An 18,573-nucleotide genomic window follows, 5' to 3' on the forward strand; every position below is an offset into this window, starting at 1 on the left:
TTTTTTTTTCTCTTTAAGTAAGCTTTACTCCCAGCGTGGTCCTTGAACTCACAACCCTGAGATCGAGTCACACGCTCTACTGACAGAGCCCGCGAGGCGCCGCAGTTTTGTCTTACTGAATAGAGGCTTAGCATATACTGTTTTCGAGGAAAGTGGGGTTTTCATTAAGTAGTTACTGAACATCTGCCAGGTCGCCTGGCCTGGTTTCCAGTCAGTGTGTTTGTTGTGTGGCCTTCACGTGCCACCCGGCGGGGCCGGCAGGAGCACCCTGCATTCTCTTCAGGCGGGCCCCCACGTCTTTGTCCCCCTGGCGGCAAAGTGCCGAGAATTCCTTACGTTTCCTGTGTGCACCTCCTTTCTTCACACGCTCTCCGGATGCTCTCACCGGGCTGTTCTCCCCCCCCCCCCCCCATCATCACCACATCGCCGGCTCAGGGCGCAGCGGCTCTTCCTTGGACCAGCTAGTGGGGGTGACCCCTTCCTTGACTTGGTCTCTAAGCCGTGCCTCTAGGATTCCCTCCCAGCCCACCGGCTGCAGCGTCTTCATTTCCTCTGCTAGTTACTCTTTCTTCTGTCTCTAAACATCACAGACACGACGCTTCACTGTCTGTGACGCTCTCAGGGCTCAGGGACCCAGTACAGGGCACAGCGCCTAGCAGGGCTCATTGCAGGGGACCAAAGAGCCAACTTTGAAGGGACACTAAGAACAGGAGGTACCAAGGAAATGTGGGGAGCGTGGCAGCTCGGTTAAGTCAGAGTGCTGAAGGAGACGGGCACTTGAAGCCGGTGCGTGCCGTGTGCTCACGTCTACAGAGAAGAGGTTCATTTCTTCTTGGCTGGATTGGTAACTGTGGCTCAGGCAACAATTTTGGCCAGTGCTCTTTAGTATTGCACGTTGCTTTTGGTCAGTTATTGCAGAAGAGCCTTCTGGCAGAAACTTTTGTTCTCATTTTGTAAATAAAGGCGTATAATCGAAGTAAAGCACATGTACTATGAAGTGACTCACGTATGTATCTTGGTAATAGATTTTACTGGTCCCTCCCCTGTCAGTGTTTACGGTGTTACCAGCCCCCACAGCCTGGCTCCTTTCAGTCGGTGCCCCTGGGAAGCTAGCCAACGTTGATTTCTACCACCGTGACTCAGTTTTGCCTATTTTGGGAGTTGATATTCTCTTTGGCCAGTCGTAACATCTGTGAGATCGGTCCACGTTGCCGTGTGTAGCACTCACTCGTTTCTCGTTGCCGTGTGGCCTTCCGTTTAAGAGCACAGCACAGTTTGTTTTATTCTTGATGGATGTTTGGGTGGTTCCCAGTCTTGAACTGCATGCGTGGTGCTGCTCCGAATGCTGCGTGTGTCTTCTGGTGAACACGTGCCTGTGTTTCTCTCTGGCACACGCTTGAGGGAGAGACGGCCGGTCAGGGCGTGTGGAGCTCTTCGGCTAGCGCGGAAACTGTGTCCCACGCGCCTGTGTCAGATTGTGGCCCAGCCGGCAGGCTGTGAAAGCTCTGGCTGCTCCGCGGCTTTGCCGTACTTAGCATTGTCGGTTTTTAAAGTTTTGGAGCGATAGAAAAAGTATACTTAAAAAACATTTTTTTTAATTGAGATCAAATTTACATAACAAAATTTCACATAACACGACACTGTCCTTTTTGGAGTGTACCATTCCGTGGTTTTAAGTATGCACACAAGCTTGTACATCCGGCACCACCGTCCAGCTCCATTGCCGGTCGACCCCCAACCCCCCAAGCCTCTGGCGAGCGCTCCTCTACCGTTGGTCTCTCTGGATTCTCCCGTCCCGGAACTTTCGTATAAATGGACCATGCAGTATATGGCCTTTTCTCTGGCTTCTTTTATTTACCAGGATGTTGTCAAGGTTTGTCCACGTCGTAGAGGTGTCAGTACTTCATTCCTTTTTATGGCTGAACACTCTGCTGCTCCACCGTACGGCTAGGCCAGTTCGTTCATCCACTCGTGTTACTAAATGTCATCGTTCTGTTAGAGTAGAGAAGATGGAAATTATTAAGCAGCATCTTTACATTTGTGTCCTTAAAAATTTTTTTTAATGTTTATTTATTCTTGAGAGAGAGAGAGAGAGGGAGAGACAGAGCATGAGTGGGGGATGGGACAGAGGGAGAGGGAGACACAGAATCGGAAGTAGCTCCAGGCTCTGAGCTGTCCACACAGAGCCTGACGTGGGGCTCAAACTCGCAAACTGTGAAATCATGACCCAAGCCTAAGTCAGACACTTAACCTACTGAGCCACCCAGGAGCCCCTATATTTGTGTGTTGAAAAGACCTCTGGTTGACTGGCTGCAGTTATCGAAGTTTGCCTTGAGCACGTGGATGGCCGTCTGGGAAGACAGCTTCAGTTACTTGGAGGTGCTCCTGGAGGTGCTCCTAGAAATGGTGGAGTGTGTGTGACATGTTTGTCTGTCGTGTGACTGGCTGGTGCCCTCTTGGAAGCCCCTCTTCTTTAGTTAGGCCACTTCTGGGCCATTTTCCTCATCATGGTTTCTCCAAACTCCCTTTTTGTCCATTTCAGTTCCTTGTGTTGCTCTAGCTTTAACTGGATCTTACTTAGCTCAGCACAGTGGCTTTGTTATAATATTTAAATACCTAGCTCTCCACCAGCAGAGGAAGTTGGTAACACAACAGTTGCAAGAAACTGTGAAGTTGAAGAAACAGCCTTGTTACGGCTGGTTTTCTAGTTGGCTTAGGCCTGAGAGAAAAAGTCCCTTGGAACACGTTGGTCCCTCTTGGATTCCAAAGTGGACTTTTTTGGGGGGTGATCCATCAGTTATTTCACTTTTCCTAAATTATTTGGCCAGGATCCCTATCGTAGAGTTCCACCTTGGATCCAGTAAATAGTCGAGAGGAACTAGAACATCTAAGACTATGAGTCAGTGAACTTTTTGCCGGCGAGTTGAGCCTTTAGAGCACGCACTGGTTTCGTTGGTACGTGTGCCATAGCTACCTGTGACGTATGGATCCCGCGCTCTAGATTGGGAACTCCCAGCCAGCGTAGAAATCCTCATACGTACATACTGGTGACCCTTCCCAGCAAAATTTCACACCGGACTATTAATAAATAGAATGCAAGTAACTGGAGAGTTTATTTTGATCATTAATTCTGTGGTTCTGTTTTGAGGGGATACAAATACATTGCACGTGATGACTGGTTTTTAACAATTAGTCTGTACTTAAGTTGGTCTGGGTGGGGAATACAAACACCCTGAGAGAAATAAAGAGATCACGTACTGGTGTCTGTGGCTCTGTGAGGAAGGATGGTTGGCCCAGACTGTTGATCTCTAGGCTTATAGTTTTTCCTGTTCCTCATATTCCCTGAGCTCTCTTGGGGCTCAAGAAGCTATCAGTATCATTGGCTAGTTATGGGGCCCAGAGCCTAGTTAGGTGTCTTGGGGTTAATAATATTCTGGTACTGCGGATAAAAGGAAATGTGGTTCTCAGTTTTGGGATGAAATGCAGCACCATTTGGGTTCATAGGTTTAGTTCAAAGGTTCTTGCTAGAAAGTTTTAGAGATAGAAGTGTCTGGGGGGCTCAGACGGTTAAATGTCCACTTCTTGATTTCGGCTCAGGTCATGATCTCAGTGTTCAAGGCTGACAGCTCAGAGCCTGCTTGGGATTCTCTCTCTGCCCCTCCCCCCCCCCCCCCCCGCTTGTTCATTTTTTTTCTTTCTCTCTCTCCTACCCTACCCCCCATCTTCTTTCTCTCTCTCTTTCCTCAAAATAAGTAAATAAACATTTAAAACAGAAAAAGAAAGTTTTAGGGAGAGAGAATCAAATAGGCAGTTGGACAGATTGTTGGCTAATGTGCCTGTTCTGGAAAAACAGGGAACGGGAAAGTTAGGAGGGCAGAGAGGACTGGAGCGGCTGTTGAACAGTTGAGTAGACTGAACCAACAAGAGAAAGATGTCTACTGTCGTTCGCTTTTGTTGGGGCCATTTGGGTTATCTAATTTAAGTCCTTCTGGATTCACTAAGTCGAGCTGGGCAGCGGTCTTCATGAGACGGGAAATACTAGAAGCCGTAGTATGGCCTCCGGGATGCTCCGTTTACCCTCACGGGTGTTAGTGTAGGCTTCACACATAATCGGTGTGGTTGAAGACACTGTCTCAAATAAGTCATTATTTCCTGTCCCATTTTTAATTAGAGGTGTCTTCAGAGAAAACCCCTTTGTTTTCATAGCATGCCGAAATCGTAAACAACCTTGAAGGCCTATCTCCCCTTGCTGTCCATTTTTAACTTTTAAGCCTTAAATGGGAGGGCAGGTGCCCATAGGGGCCGTCAGCACGGCCACCTGAGCACACGGAGGTGGCTTCTACAGCAGAGCAGTCAGCTTAGGAAATCCAGCTCAGAGTGTACCTTGATCACTTTTAACATTGTAAGTTGACAAAGCACTTGTAAAGCAGAGTTTTGTTTTTTCCAAGTCCCCAAATGAGAAGGGTTTAGCAGTGTTAGGCATGCCCAGTGTAGGACGTGACTGTAATATCAGGGAAGGAAAGGATCAGTTTTCCATCTGGATCACAGGACAGAATCTCTTTAACATTTGCTTTAGGAGTTGAGCTACTTAGATATATGGAAAAGATTATTTCCAATTATTTCTAGGTTTTCCTCCTTTTATAAGATAAGGGAAGAGATCATGTTGTTGTCCAGTGGCTCCAGTGGCCGTTTGACTGCCACGGCTAGCTGGTGTGCATCAGGTCCTTTGAACTTACTTTTCTTTCTAGCATTCATAACCTTTCCTTGTTTAGTAATTTTAATATACCTCTATCTTTCTGAGTTTAAATATGAGCAAGGAGGTTATGATGCACTTAACATGTTTAACTTTCGGTTTAAAACCTATTCATCTTACCAGCACTTGTTAAGTGGGTTTTATGAATAACAGATATGTTTATTTACTTATTAAATGTTTATTGATTTGAGAGAGGGAGAAAGAACAAGCAAGCAGGAGAGAGAGAGAGAGAGAGAGAGAGAGAGAGAGAGAGAGAGAGAGAGAGAATCTTAAGCAGGCTCCACGCTGGCAGCACAGAACCTGGGAGGCTCAATTCCATGAACCCTGAGATCGTGACCTGAGCCGAAATCAAGAGTCAGATGCTCAACCAACGGGGCCATGCAGGTGCCCCAGTAACAGATATGTTTAAATAGGTAAAATGTAAGTGAGACTGTATGTAACTCAGCACAAATGGTATTCTTTGTATTTTGCCATTCCTCATTTCCTTAGGATTTTTTTTTAAGTCTCCAAAAATCATTCACCAATTACTTTCCAGGTCTCAATATTAATGATCTTAGAGATTAATTTAAAGTTTATATGCAAATGAATGTCGAGTATTATCAGAAATATAGTAAAATTTTTACAGTGATACCTCAAATAAAGTAAATGATGTATTTAATTTGCCATATTATCTGAAATTCAGAAAACAATCTTTAAGTTTATTTATTTTGAGAGAGAGAGAGAAAGTGAGTTTGAGTGGGAGAGGGGTTGAGAGAGAGAGAGAGAGAGAGAGAGAGAATCCCAAGCAGGCTCCGTACTGTGAGTAAGAAGCCTGATGTAGGGTGTGAACTCACGAATCGTGAGATCATGACCTGAGCTGAAATCAAGAGTTGGACGCTTAACCGACCCAGCCACCCAAGAGCCCCCCAAAACAATTTTTAAATAAAGACATTAGTTGAATTATTATACAGGCAGCCCATGCTTGGCATGGTTCTAGAATGCACAAATATCCATTTCTGTGGCTTAGTTAAATGATACTAATCCTCAATAGAATGGTTCGAATTCAGTTTAACACATATATCAACTGTGAGTAAATGTGTAAAGTACAAACTCAGTCTACAGATCACTACGTACATAAGAGATGTGCATTGTGATCAGTGGCCAGTCACGCTACCTCTGTCACAGTCTGTTCATGACTGGCCACTGTGCATCTGCTGCTCAGTTTATTTTTTTTAAATTTTTTTTTTCAACGTTTATTTATTTTTGGGACAGAGAGAGACAGAGCATGAACGGGGGAGGGGCAGAGAGAGAGGGAGACACAGAATCGGAAACAGGCTCCAGGCTCTGAGCCATCAGCCCAGAGCCCGACGCGGGGCTCGAACCCACGGACCGCGAGATCGTGACCTGGCTGAAGTCGGACGCTTAACCGACTGCGCCACCCAGGCGCCCCTGCTGCTCAGTTTATACACAGCGAAGTGTGTGGTTGCGTTGCCTTCTTCTTTGCCAGTGATAAACCCCTGTGACATTTTATAAAAATGGGTCATCAAAGGGAGGAATTGACCAACAAAGATGAAATGAAGAATTGAAACAAGAAGCGGTAACACTGGAAGTGATGTTGTGCTTACATGTGAAGGTGAAGGGCGCCTGGGTGGCTCAGTCGGTTGAGCGTCCGACTTTGGCTCAGGTCACGATCTCATGGTTTGTGAGTTCGAGTCCCGCGTCGGGCTCCGTGCTGACAGCTCAGAGCCTGGAGCCTGTTTCCGATTCCGTGTCTCCCTCTCTCTCTCCGCCCCTCCCCTACTCGCGCTCTGTCTCTGTCTCTCAAAACTGAATAACCGTTAACAATTTTTTTTGAAAAAGAAGATGTGAAATTGGTGACTGTGTAGTAAGAGTGGGAGAGGCCTTGGTTTGCATGGAGCCGCCATAGGGACCCGTAGACACAGTTTCATTAACTTGGCCAGTGGATCAGGGAGTTATTTCAACTTTTAAAGCCTGTGTGGGGAGTTTGGATAGGCTGTAATGTGACAAGTGGAGATGGTGCCGACGCAGGAACCCGGCAGCTGGCGGGAAGCGAAGAGTAGCGGGTGTGCAGGTGCAGTGGGGCAGATACGCCGTGCAGACTACTTTGCAGGGTCCCGCTGAAACAGAATTACAGAAAAAAAATAGACTGTAGGAACGTTGACTTTGCTGTTGATTCAGACTGTCTAGTTAATGTGGTCAAATGGGCTTGGTAAATAGAGGGGGACTTGCTGACATAAATGAAGAAAACAGTTGTGACAAAAAAGAGCACGGCCCTGAGGGCTTCACCATAGAGGGGTTTTCGGAGATACACTGAGCGTACCAGGGACGAGATGTTAGATGCTGGCCCAAAACTTAGAAAGGAGTGTGACAGTTTGCTGAGGCAACGGAAAGACTCTTGCTCTGTATCTTCTGGTCTAGAACGAGGTGAAGAAGAGGCAGGTGTGGTTCAGACCACGTTTGTCAGGTCATCTTACGGTTCTGCGCCCCTGTGCACAGCGAGAAACCACCTGTACCGACTGTAGTTTGAATCCATGTTCTGTCAGTTACGTGGTGCTGATCATAAGTCATCCCAACACTTAATGTCCTAAAATGACAAGAATTACTTACTTTGTTCCGATCTGCAGTCTGGGCAGGGCTTGACAGGGACAGCTTGTCTCTTTCCCCCAGGTGGTCGCGAGGCTGGCCCAGCTGGGAGTTCACTGTCAGGGGGTCCACTGTCAGGGTGCCGCTGCCTCGCGGCCGGGAAGTTGATGTTGGCTGTCAGCCCGACGCTCAGCTCAGGCTTTGGTTCACGGAGCTGCGTTCTTGGGCCGCTTGCGCTTCCGGATAGCATGGCGGTCCCATTTCATGAACGAGCATCCCAAGAGAACCAAGGGGACCTAGTTTGCCTCTTAATACCTAGCATAGGATGTTTCTCAGCCTAGTCAGAGGCTCCCCCAGATTTGAGGGGAAGGAAGGAACAGAGACTCCACCTGTTGAAGAGAGATCCAGAGTCACCTTGGAAGAACAGGGTTGGGCATGGGAGGTATCGGTACAGCTACCCTTGGTAAATAGAAGCTGCCACTTACTGATATATATATTTAAGCAATGTTAGCTTCTCTGTTAAGTAAAATCAGTGTAGGAAATTTAGGGTGTTCAGGTTAGGTTTTTTATGAGCGAAGAAACCCAGATCTTGTGTGAAAGAACAAAATTTGGGAGAAGGAAGTTTTTATACCAGTCTAGTTTGTTTAAGGGTTTACTTTAACTAGGAATACCACCAACTTCTTAAAAATTCTCCAGACTTGTTTATGTCTTAACTTTTTTTTAATTTAGTTGTATCGGTTTGCATTCTTTGCAGCTTCTCTCAAGTTCTGGCAAGCTTCTCAAGTTTTATTGAAGGGCCAGCATATTTCAGGTGTAATCAGTTTGCTGTCTTGGTGGGGTCTCACCATGCAAGTTCCCAGGTGAATTCCCGAGTGAGTACCATCTCAGGAAGTCTGGACATGTTTGTTCTTTCTCTTTTGCATGTGCTGTTTTATGGGACATTTGTATCAGACCGTGGGGGTGGAGGTGGTGCTCAGAGCGAACTCCAGCGTTTCCCAATACCTTGTTTCCTGACACCCTGACTTGGGATTGTCCTTATTCCTCCAAGAGAAGAAAAAGGTAGGCCCCAGGACTTCTTGAGGTGTCTCCTGTGTTAAAGAGAGCGCTGAGGCTCTGCTGGTCAGCAGCGAGGTCAACACTCCCTTTACAGGAGGCCCTGGACCCCCGTGCGGTGTGCCAAGTCAGAGCCCTCTGATGCCTCAGTGGGGGCGCAGCAAAGCGTGCACGGCAGGCTGGCGTTGGTGCTGGAATTTCACCATTTACGACAAAATTGGGGTAGAACTTGGTGTAAGCATCTGGCTAGAAACTTTCATAGTGATTTGGCAGTAATTTTATGTTTAAAATTTTTTTTAACGTTTATTTACTATTGAAAGACAGAGACAGAGCGTGAGCAGGGGAGGGGCAGCGGGAGAGGGAGACATAGAATCTGAGGCAGGCTCCAGGCTCTGAGCTGTCAGCACAGAGCCCGACACGGGGCTCGAACCCACAAACCGCGAGATCATGACCCAAGCCGAAGTCGGACGTTCAACTGACTGAGCCACCCAGGTGCCCCAGTAATTTTATGTTAAGTGACTCTGATGATAGAAATTTTGTGCTTTTGTCTTTTATTTTTAAATTTCATTTTCCTAGAAGTTCCTTCTCATTGCATCTTACATAAGTATTGATCTGTGACAGGCTGGAAATCGGAACTGGTCCTTTGCCACAGGTGGTCCGAGACCCTTTCACGTGGGTCTGTGCCATGGGCAGCTCGTCTCAGTTTGTACAGTTTTTTCATTTCCTCTTCTTTGACAGGTGTTTGGAAAAGATCATTCGTAGCATGCACAGGGAGCAGCAGATGCCTGTGACCGATTAGCCTTGAAAAGTTCTAGAAGATAGAACTGGCCACAGTTCACAGAGGGCTGTGGTTGCCGAACCCCGCAGGGTGTGCGTCTCTGTGCTGACTTGGTGAAGGGCTTTTTTCATTTAGAGACGCAGAGACCGGCAGCCCCGGCTGTACAGCTTTAGCCGCGGGTGAAAAACAACTACGGGAGCACAGACAACACAGGGAACTGTCAGTTGTGGGAAACAGAATAGTCAGTGTCGCCAAAAGCCTCTCTTGGGACTTCTCATTCCACGGTGGAGACCATCCCTCACGCTGACTAAACCAAAGTCTTGTGACTTTTTGTGGTTTTGTGACCGCCAGAGAGGTGGCCTCGATGCCAAGATCTCAGAATCCTCAAGACCCACAAAAAGACAAACATGAATGCCACCAGTAGGGGAGATGGGTGGTGGTTAACACAATCTGATACAGAACTGTCTAGAAGAGTCACGGAAGGCTTGATGGTGGAAATGTTGCCAATTTGAGACTTCATAGCACAAATAGGATTTTTGACAAACAGATGAAAGAACTAAACTGTAAAACAAAATCACATTCTGTCGTGAAGTGCTTTGCTCAGGTCATAGAGCAATGGTTTCTCTTTTTAAACATGTTCTGGCCGACTCCTTAAGGACTTATGAAGGATTTTGCTATTGATTTGGGGCCATAGGAGTATATTTGTGTAGTGTTTTTGGTGTGGCTTCTTCTCCCTTGACGCACTGAGTATTAGGAGTAGTGATTTTCATCGCTAGAATGTCAGCTCTTCTGAGCACTCTGGAGATGTAGTGTTTCCTCCAGGAATCAGTTGGTACTGTGTTTAGTCATCCTTACTGTCTAGTTTGGGGAGCAAAAGAGATTGCTGTAGCAATCCGAAGTGTAGTTGATTTTGTTGGATCGTCCAGCAACCTTGCTATATTCATTCATTAATTCCAGTAGTTTCTCTGTATGTTCTTACAGATTTTTTTCATACATAATCATGCAGTCTGTGAATAATGATACTTTTATTCCTTGCTTCTCACCCGGTGTTTAACTTCCCTTTTCGCCCATGGAACCTGGCTAATAGGACTTCCAGAATGATGTCAGTCAGAAGCGGTGTGGTGGGTGTCCGTGGCCTTACTCTATTTGTGGAGGCCCAGCAGGGGGCTCTTTCCCGCCAGTATTTCATTTTTTAGTGCAGATACTCTCCATCAGATCAAGGAAGTTTCTTTCTTTTCTTACTTTGCTAAGAGTTTTTATCATGAGTGGTTGGTAAACTTTCCAGATGTTTTTTTTTGCATATGTTAAGACAACTATGGTTCTTCTCATTTCTGAAATATGATGAATTAATTGATTGCCTTTTTAAAAAATTAAGACCGTTTTTTAAGAGCAGTTTTAGGTTTACGACAGAATCGAGGGGAAGGTACAGAGAGTTCCCGTGTGCCCCCTGCCCTGGTACATGCATAGCTTCCCACGTTACCAGCATCCCCCCCTACCCCCAGAGTGGTACATGTGTTACTGTGGACAAGCCTACATGGACACATCAGGATCACCCAGAGTCCATAGTTTACCTTAGGGTTTCCTCTTGGTGGCATAATGATGTGAGTTTGGACAGGTGTGTCATGACAGGTATCGGTCACTAACAGTCATACTCTTCTCCCTGCCCTGAAAATTGTCTGTGTTCTGCCTGTTCATCCCTGTCCCCCCCCCCCCCCCCCCCGGCTCTGCATCCACTGACCATTTTACTGTCTCTGTGGTTGGCATGTAGTTGGAATCGTACAGTATGATCGGCTTCTGTCACTGGTAATATGCATTTAAGGTCCCTCCAAGTCTTTTCATGGTTTGGTAGCTCACTTCTCTTTAGCCCTGAATAACACTGCATTGTCTGGCTGGACCACAGATTGTCTGTCCGCTTCCAGCTTTTGCTGTTGTTAACAATGAATATTAAGCCACCTTTGTATCCCTTTAATGAATCCCTTTTGGTCATAATATGCTATGTTTAAATATGGAATGCTTAAATTTGCTAATATTTTGTTAAGATTTTTGCACCTGTGTTTATAAGTGAGACTGAGTTGTGCCCTTTCCCTTATTGTCCTTGTCTGGTTTTCTATCACTGTTTTGCTGGTCTCATAAAATAGCTTGGGATATGTTCCCTATTTGTTCAGTGGAAGAAGTCGTGTAAGATTAATATTCTTCCTTAACTTGTTGGAAGAATTCAAATATTCCTTTGTGGGAAGAATTTTAATCACAGGTTGACCATTTTTAACGGAATAGGTCTATTTAGACTTTGTATTTCTGTTTTGGGTTTTGTACCGCAGCACTTTCTACGGCTTGAGCTGCACTTTGCAAAGAGCTGTGTGTGCGTCTCGACTCTCGTATTCCATGGCATGAAGTCGTTCACGGTACTCTCTTCCTAATATCTCGTACTGTGTTATTACCTCTTACTCTCGACCTTCTCCTTCTGTTGTGCTTCATCATCAGTATTGTTAGTTTTCTCCTTCTCTCCTTCCCTTGATCAGGCTTGTTGGATGCTGTCAGTTGCGTTATTTATTTATTTATTTATTTATTTATTTATTTATTTATTTTCAAAACAACCTTGATTTTGTTTGACTTCTAAATTGTATTGTGATATATGGATTTAGATACTTAATTTCCAGTCTTCATTTCTGATATATGCATTTAAAAGTATAGGTTTTAGGGGTGCCTGAGTGGCTCAGTTGGTAGAGCATGTGACTCTTGATCTCAGGGTTGTGAGTTCAAGCCCCATGTTGGGTGTAGAGATTACTTAAAAATAAAACTCTTAAAAAGAAAAAGAAAAAGCATAGATTTTAATCTAAGCACAGCTCTGTCTACATGTAGTGTTGATCTTTCTTTTAATCGTAGCCTCGAATTCAAAATACTTTGAGTTCCTCTTTGGCTAATGGGTTACTTGAAATACATTGCTTCATTTCCAGTCAGTCGGGGATTTTATAGTTATTTTGTTGTTGTCGAGCTTAATGCTAGCCACGGAATATACTCTGAATAATTTAGTCCTTTGGTATTTCTTGAACCTTACTCTTTCACCTGGCTTGGGGTCAGTTTTAGCGAATGCCTCACGTGCGTATTTAGTGGGTACTCCCCGTGCAGAGGTGAACTGTGCTGGGGCGTAGTGCTTTCTGCTGGTTAGACTGACATTACTGGTCACGCTGGTCATGTCCTCTGTACCGGACCGAGGTTGGGAGGGGATAACCGGGTGGACTCCTGGCCCCTGCTGCCGACCTTCAGCTTCGCTCAGCTGCTGCCGGCTCCCTCTGGGCTTAGTTTCGGGACTGGTGACTGTCTTAGGGGACAACTAGCAAAGTGTGTGACTCAGTTCTCCACTCTGTCCTGCTCACCAGAGTCCTGGGGGCCCCGTGCTCATAACTGGGTCTCTCACTGTCAAAAGCCCGGCTGGTTTCTCCCATCCGTGGCTCTTTGTTGATCTTCACGCTCTTGAAGGCCCAGAATTGGCATATGCCCTTTGATAAGTCATCTCTTTTTTTTTTTTTTTTTTTAATTTTTTTTTCCAACGTTTATTTATTTTTGGGACAGAGAGAGACAGAGCATGAACGGGGGAGGGGCAGAGAGAGAGGGAGACACAGAATCGGAAACAGGCTCCAGGCTCTGAGCCATCAGGCCAGAGCCCAACGCGGGGCTCGAACTCGCGGACCGCGAGATCGTGACCTGGCTGAAGTCAGACGCTTAACCGACTGCGCCACCCAGGCGCCCCGATAAGTCATCTCTTCATGTCTCCATCTGTGTCCCCTGCTGTCCTGGTTGCCTCACGGTGTCTCAGACTCCCAACTATTGTTTGGGCTGGTTTTTAATGTGACTTATCTGAGTTTTCTCAGTGGGAGTGTTAGTCTTGGCCAAGCTATTCCCTCACATTCAAATGGAAGTCCTCCTGTCACACCAGCAGACATTTATTTGTTTACTTTCTGGTTTAGTTTTGTTCTCAGTTGTGACCTGTCTGACTCTCCTGCTGAGGGACTGGCTAACACGGGACAACCTGGCTTTGACCGAGGGGTTTTCATCACCAGTGCCTAGTACACGTAGTGACTTCTTGTTGAATTTTTATCATGTGAAGAAAGAACTTGTATCTCACGTAAAAGGTTTCAAAAGTAGGCAGTAAAATTAACATATTTGGCTTTCTTATGAGATTTCCCCACAGATTTAAAGGCTGTGATTTTAAAAAGATGATACATTTACAAACGTGTTATCTGTAAACAGGGTAACTTAACCGTTATAGGTAGAAACTTAACCTGTTTATAGATAACACAGTGAATTTTTGACAGAGCTGAACTAGGACCCCTGGCCTTTTAATCTGTTAATACAAATTTAACAGATATTTATTCTGCCACTGTGAATTAGGTAGTGCCCTGGGTGTGGGCGAATACAATGATTATTTTGGTAGACCAGGCCTCCGTTCTCCTGACGCTCACCTCGGGCATATAACACACCACAGGGGAAGAACGGAGAACGGTGTTGTTAACGTAAGGATCAGCATATCACGTTTTCATTGATTTTAACCACATTTTAATAGGTCTCAAGAATTGTACGCTGATGATTCTTTTTCTCTTGCAGATTATGACAGATACATAGCACCAAGCAAAATAATGGCAGCTGCTTACCTTGACCCAAACTTGAATCACACCCCGAATTCGAGTACCAAGACCCATCTGGGTACCGGAGTGGAACGTTCCCCCGGGGCAATGGAGCGAGTGTTGAAGGTCTTTCATTATTTTGAGAACAGCAGTGAGCCAGCCACTTGGGCCAGTATTATCAGGCACGGAGATGCTACTGATGTCAGGGTAAGTGTGTCTTCCTAGAACACATCCTCCGTGTAAATGGCAGGTTAGATAGGCACAGACGTTAACGGCACATACCAAAAAAAAAGATAATTTTTTTTCTCACATTACAGAGATGTTACCTTTTTCTTTATAATATTTATGCAGTTAATATGTGACTAGAGTTTTAATTGTAAAATTTCGTAGGAACATAATAACTGAACCATATGTTATTCATATAATGCCATTGACGTGGCATTTTTCTCTGTTTTTTTTTTTCTTAACTCGTCAGGATATAAGAGAACAAAGCAATGAAAAGAAACTCTAATACTTAGGAAATAAATTATTTCCTAGAAGGTATCTGCATGACTCAAAATAGGATAGACTCTTCGAAAACTGATAGGTTCTACAGACCGGACCCTTGTCACAGCTCTGGGATCGAAAGGGCCCCTGCTTGTACAGCTTACGTCCTACTGGGGAGACACCCACGGCCTCGGTTGCTGTCCCGTGCGGGGTGCACTTCCCAGGGCTCCTAGTGGCGAAGAAGCCTGTGTGTAGCTGAGCGTAGGAGGTAGCGTGGGCGTCAGTGAGCAGAGCACCGTGGGCGAGAACAGGGAGAGGCGCCTTCGGAGGGGAGGCAAAGGGTGCCGACAGGGAGGACCGAGAGGGCAGCACTGTGATTGCAGCACACTGAGTCCAGGACGTCGATTTTCAGGAAGTGCTCGCTCGGGCCGAGTGTTACAGAACCCTTTTCCTCCTTCCTTCCCCTCAACTTACTCCCTGTCCGCCGTTAAGGGGGACGGTGTCCAGGGCCAGGATGAACAGATAGATCTTTTTTCTCCCCTATCTTTTTGTAATAACGAAGCCAATTAATTTTCTACTCTTTAACTTATACGCATGAACTATTTTTAAGCAAGTTAAAGGAATTGGTAGAATTTAGATTTAAGGGTATAGTACTACATTTGAATTCTATGTAATTTTCTGTTACCTCTGTAACATTGCAATACTGACTATTCAAATGGACTAATTATTCAGAGGAGAAGAATTCGTTCAGTATTTAAATATGTATTAACATCTATTCATGTGTGATAATTGAAATAAAATAGTCTCTTGTTACAAACTTCTTACGAAGCTTGATGGCTTTTTCTAGTTTTCCTATAGTTTTGTTTTACATTTAAGCTTGTAAACACAGTCACTTGGTAGGAAGTCTGGCAGCCAGTGTTCTACCTTAATAGCACTATTCATACTGGAGAGAAAGCATACAATGTATGCTCATGTAACTTTTATGAGAAGGCTCTTAGTAGGTGTTCTAGTCTTTGTGAATTTCAGTTATGGTGAATGAGGACATTTCTTAAAGCATTCCATCAGCCTTATTAGTAAACTTCACAGCATTTGTACAGGAGGGGAGCCTTTCAGAGATGTGAATTTGACCAGACATTTAGCAAATGTTCAAGATTGGTTATATCTGAAAATGCACCTTGGAAGGGCTCCATGACAGAGGTATTTTAGTATCAAATGTACTGCACACAAGAGGATTAAGATCAAGGAGAGAACCAGTGATCACTGGGCACATGTCAAGCCTTTAGCCAATGTTACAAATTTACCAGACATCAAAACGTTTATATTGTGAAGAAAAATTTAAACCAGATTCACATACCTGAGTTATGACAACATATTTGTTGAACTTCTATGAAGATCAGTGCAGGCAAATCCATGTGGCTGAAAACCAGGTTGTTTTATTTCTTAGTAGGTGATAAATGTTTTGAAATTTAATAACTCTCATTAGTTGATGATTTTCAACTTGAGGCGAAGAAATCTCAATTGGCATCGGTTCACTGCAGCTTTTCCTGTGATGGAAGGTGGCTGTTATTCATAACCCACTTTTATTTAAGGCTGTAACGTTTGAAAATGCAGAGTTATTAGTTGATTGGTGGATTTGCACAAGTGAAGAACATAGTACTGCGGAACGTGCCTATGGCATCTTTCTCCCCGAGAAGCACCAGACGGAGGACCGTTACAAAGGGACCGGCATATATTGCTAGGCAGGAGCGCAGTGGAAGGAACGTGGCAGCATTTGAAGCCTGATGACCTACAACAGAAATGGGGTGGGGGGATGAGTTAGGAGTGGAAGTGTAGGCACTTGGCAGAAGCAAACAGACCATTTAATAATGGTAGCAAAGAGGAAGCCAGACCATCCATTTTCGGAAAAGACACAGCCCACTGTGGTCCGAAGTAACCGAATAATTAGCCTCAGACCCTCTGTTGCTGCACTGCCTGATACACTAGACGTCTACAGCAATTGAACACTTGAATGTAGCTAGTCTGAGCTGATGTTCTGGAAGTAGAAACTGCAAGATTTCAAAGATTTAGTGTGAAAAAAGAATGTAAAGTATCGTCAGTAATCTGTTCTGACTGCCTGTTGAAAGGATAATGTTCTTGACCCAGTAGGTTCAATAAAATACAAATAGTAAAATTGCAACAACCCATCTCTTTTACCTTTTTTTTAAACATTGAAAAATAACTTAGGGAGCTTCCATTGTATTTCTGCTAGATGGTTGTGCTCTGTAGGAAGTGATTATCAGACAGACTGCTTGACTCCGAAGAACACCACCTTTGGAGGAGTTGAAAGGTTTATTTTTACCAGGAAAATCCTGGATTTTTATCATAAGTCATTATTTCTCATGCTGCAGTTAATACATTTTACTCCTTTTACATGTATGTGCTAATTACACTTTAATTAGTTTACATGTTTGGTTGTTGACAGGACCCATAGGAGCCCATCAAGTTATAGGCAGAGTACAGAGCAGCAACAGTAGAGGCTCCTTTTTGGAGGCACCTGCAGGCCTCGGGGGCAGGCCTCGGGGCCTGGGACACAACCAGGCCGTCCCCAGCCCCTGTGGCAGCACCTGAGTGTGAGGAGGCCAGAGCCCCCTTGTGGGGAGTCTGTGAGACGGGCGTGTGGGTGCGCTCTGTCTGCATCATCAGCCTCAGGCACCACCAAAGTCAAGTGCCAGTCGTAGCCCAGTCATGGTCACTGAATGGTGCTGGCAGGCTGATGCATCCTGCCCCTGCATAACCAGCAGCCCACGGGTGCAGACGTCGCTTACCTTGGCTGTAGTTGGGGCTCTGTGCCAAGAGCATGTTCCAGGCGACTCTGGAGCTCAGTGTGGGGTCAGCCCAGAAGAGTCAAGGTTAATCCATGCTGGCCTGTATTGAATAAGATTGGTCATCTAGAAACATTGTAGTGGTATGTCAGGATGATAAGGGTGTGTAGAAAATTCCATATCCTACCAGAGGAGTCCCCTACTTGGAGAAAAGAATGACACTTAACGGACTTCTCATCAGCAATGCTGGATGCAGGACGGCACTGGAACAGCATCTTCTGAGGGTGCAGGGAGGGGACTCGTACCTCGGAAGTTTTCCAGACGAAGCACCGATCATGAAGACGTGGAATGAAGGGAGCGTTGATACCACAGGCTGTCTCTGAGGAGACAGTCGGGAGACATAACGGGGCATGAAGACCCGTGAACCCAGGAAAAAGTGCTGTAGGGACGTGGGCGGCGGCCTGCACGCCGCCCCCTTGCTCCTCCCCTGCGTTTTCATGGTCTCTTCAGGCCTTGACCAGGGTTTAAGCAGCTCTGCCTTTCCCACCCCCATGCCCCGTTCTGACTGCTCTCCCTCTGACCTTAGGACCTGAGTGCCACCCGGCTGCGCGTGCCCCTGTCCTCCATCTTCACGCTTCTGACGCCAAGAGAACCATCCATGAGTCCGTCTAGGGGCTCCCCTTCCTTCAGTGACTTGGTCCCTTGGAATCATCTGTTATTCCTCCTTTGCTTACACCTGACGTCCAGAGTGTCAGCTTCTTCTGTCCACACGTTTTCCCAAATACACCCAGGATCCGCCCAGTTCCTATGGCGTCTACTGCACGTCTTCTTGGAGCCACCACTGTTTCCATGTGCGTCGCCACATGGCCTCCCGACACCCCGCCGTCCCCTGGGGCCCCCTCAGTCTGTTCATGAGCCAGCAGCCAGGTGATCCCATTGAAATGAAAGCCAGAGCACGTCAGTCCTGCACGGAGCCTTCCCTGGGCTTCCTGTCTCATTTAGGGTGAACGTTCAGGTCCTTTAAAAGCCTCTAACTCTTCCCTCTCCCTGTTCTGCCCCATGGCCTTCTGTCCTCCGGCTCATTCCCTTTGACTTTCTGCTTCCCGGACTGTTTCTCTAACAGGCCTATCTTCTAATCGGTAATTTGCTCAAAACCTCCAGCAGCTCCCCATTTCTCTCAGAGGAAGGCCAGATTCCTTCAGTGTAGGCCGTACAAGGGCCTACGGGATCTGGCTCCTTGTTACCCGTTCTTACCTTACTTCCGGTGATTGTCCTCACTCTGTCTCCCAGCTCAAGAATGCTCCCTCTCCTCCACCTTTTCCGTTGCCCATCACCCTGTTTTGTTGTTTTCTTCACATGCTTCCTCCTTACTGAGATTGTCTTGTTTCTTGATTTGTTTGCTCCCTCATTCTCTGTTTTCTTCCCCTAGACTGTAAGCCCGGGGTCTTAATGCTCCGTGGTCTCATCACCTGTGTCTTCAGCAGGGCCTGCTGGGCA

At 45.9% G+C, this 18,573-nt stretch overlaps 1 protein-coding gene across 2 annotated transcripts in view; it reads left to right on the forward strand.

Moving 5' to 3' along the window:
• Positions 1-18,573, forward strand: part of LOC112859710 (focal adhesion kinase 1) — a 197,950-nt gene that overhangs the window by 75,879 nt on the left and 103,498 nt on the right. For both annotated transcript variants that reach the window (XM_086695342.1, XM_086695343.1), the window contains one exon: positions 13,770-13,996. In XM_086695342.1, coding sequence (XP_086551468.1) covers positions 13,770-13,996 — 227 coding nt within the window. The remainder of the gene's footprint in view (positions 1-13,769; positions 13,997-18,573) is intronic.

Source organism: Puma concolor, chromosome F2, assembly GCF_028749965.1.
Source record: "Puma concolor isolate L17-30 chromosome F2, mPumCon1.1.hap2, whole genome shotgun sequence".
Classification (NCBI taxonomy): Eukaryota; Metazoa; Chordata; class Mammalia; order Carnivora; family Felidae; genus Puma; species Puma concolor.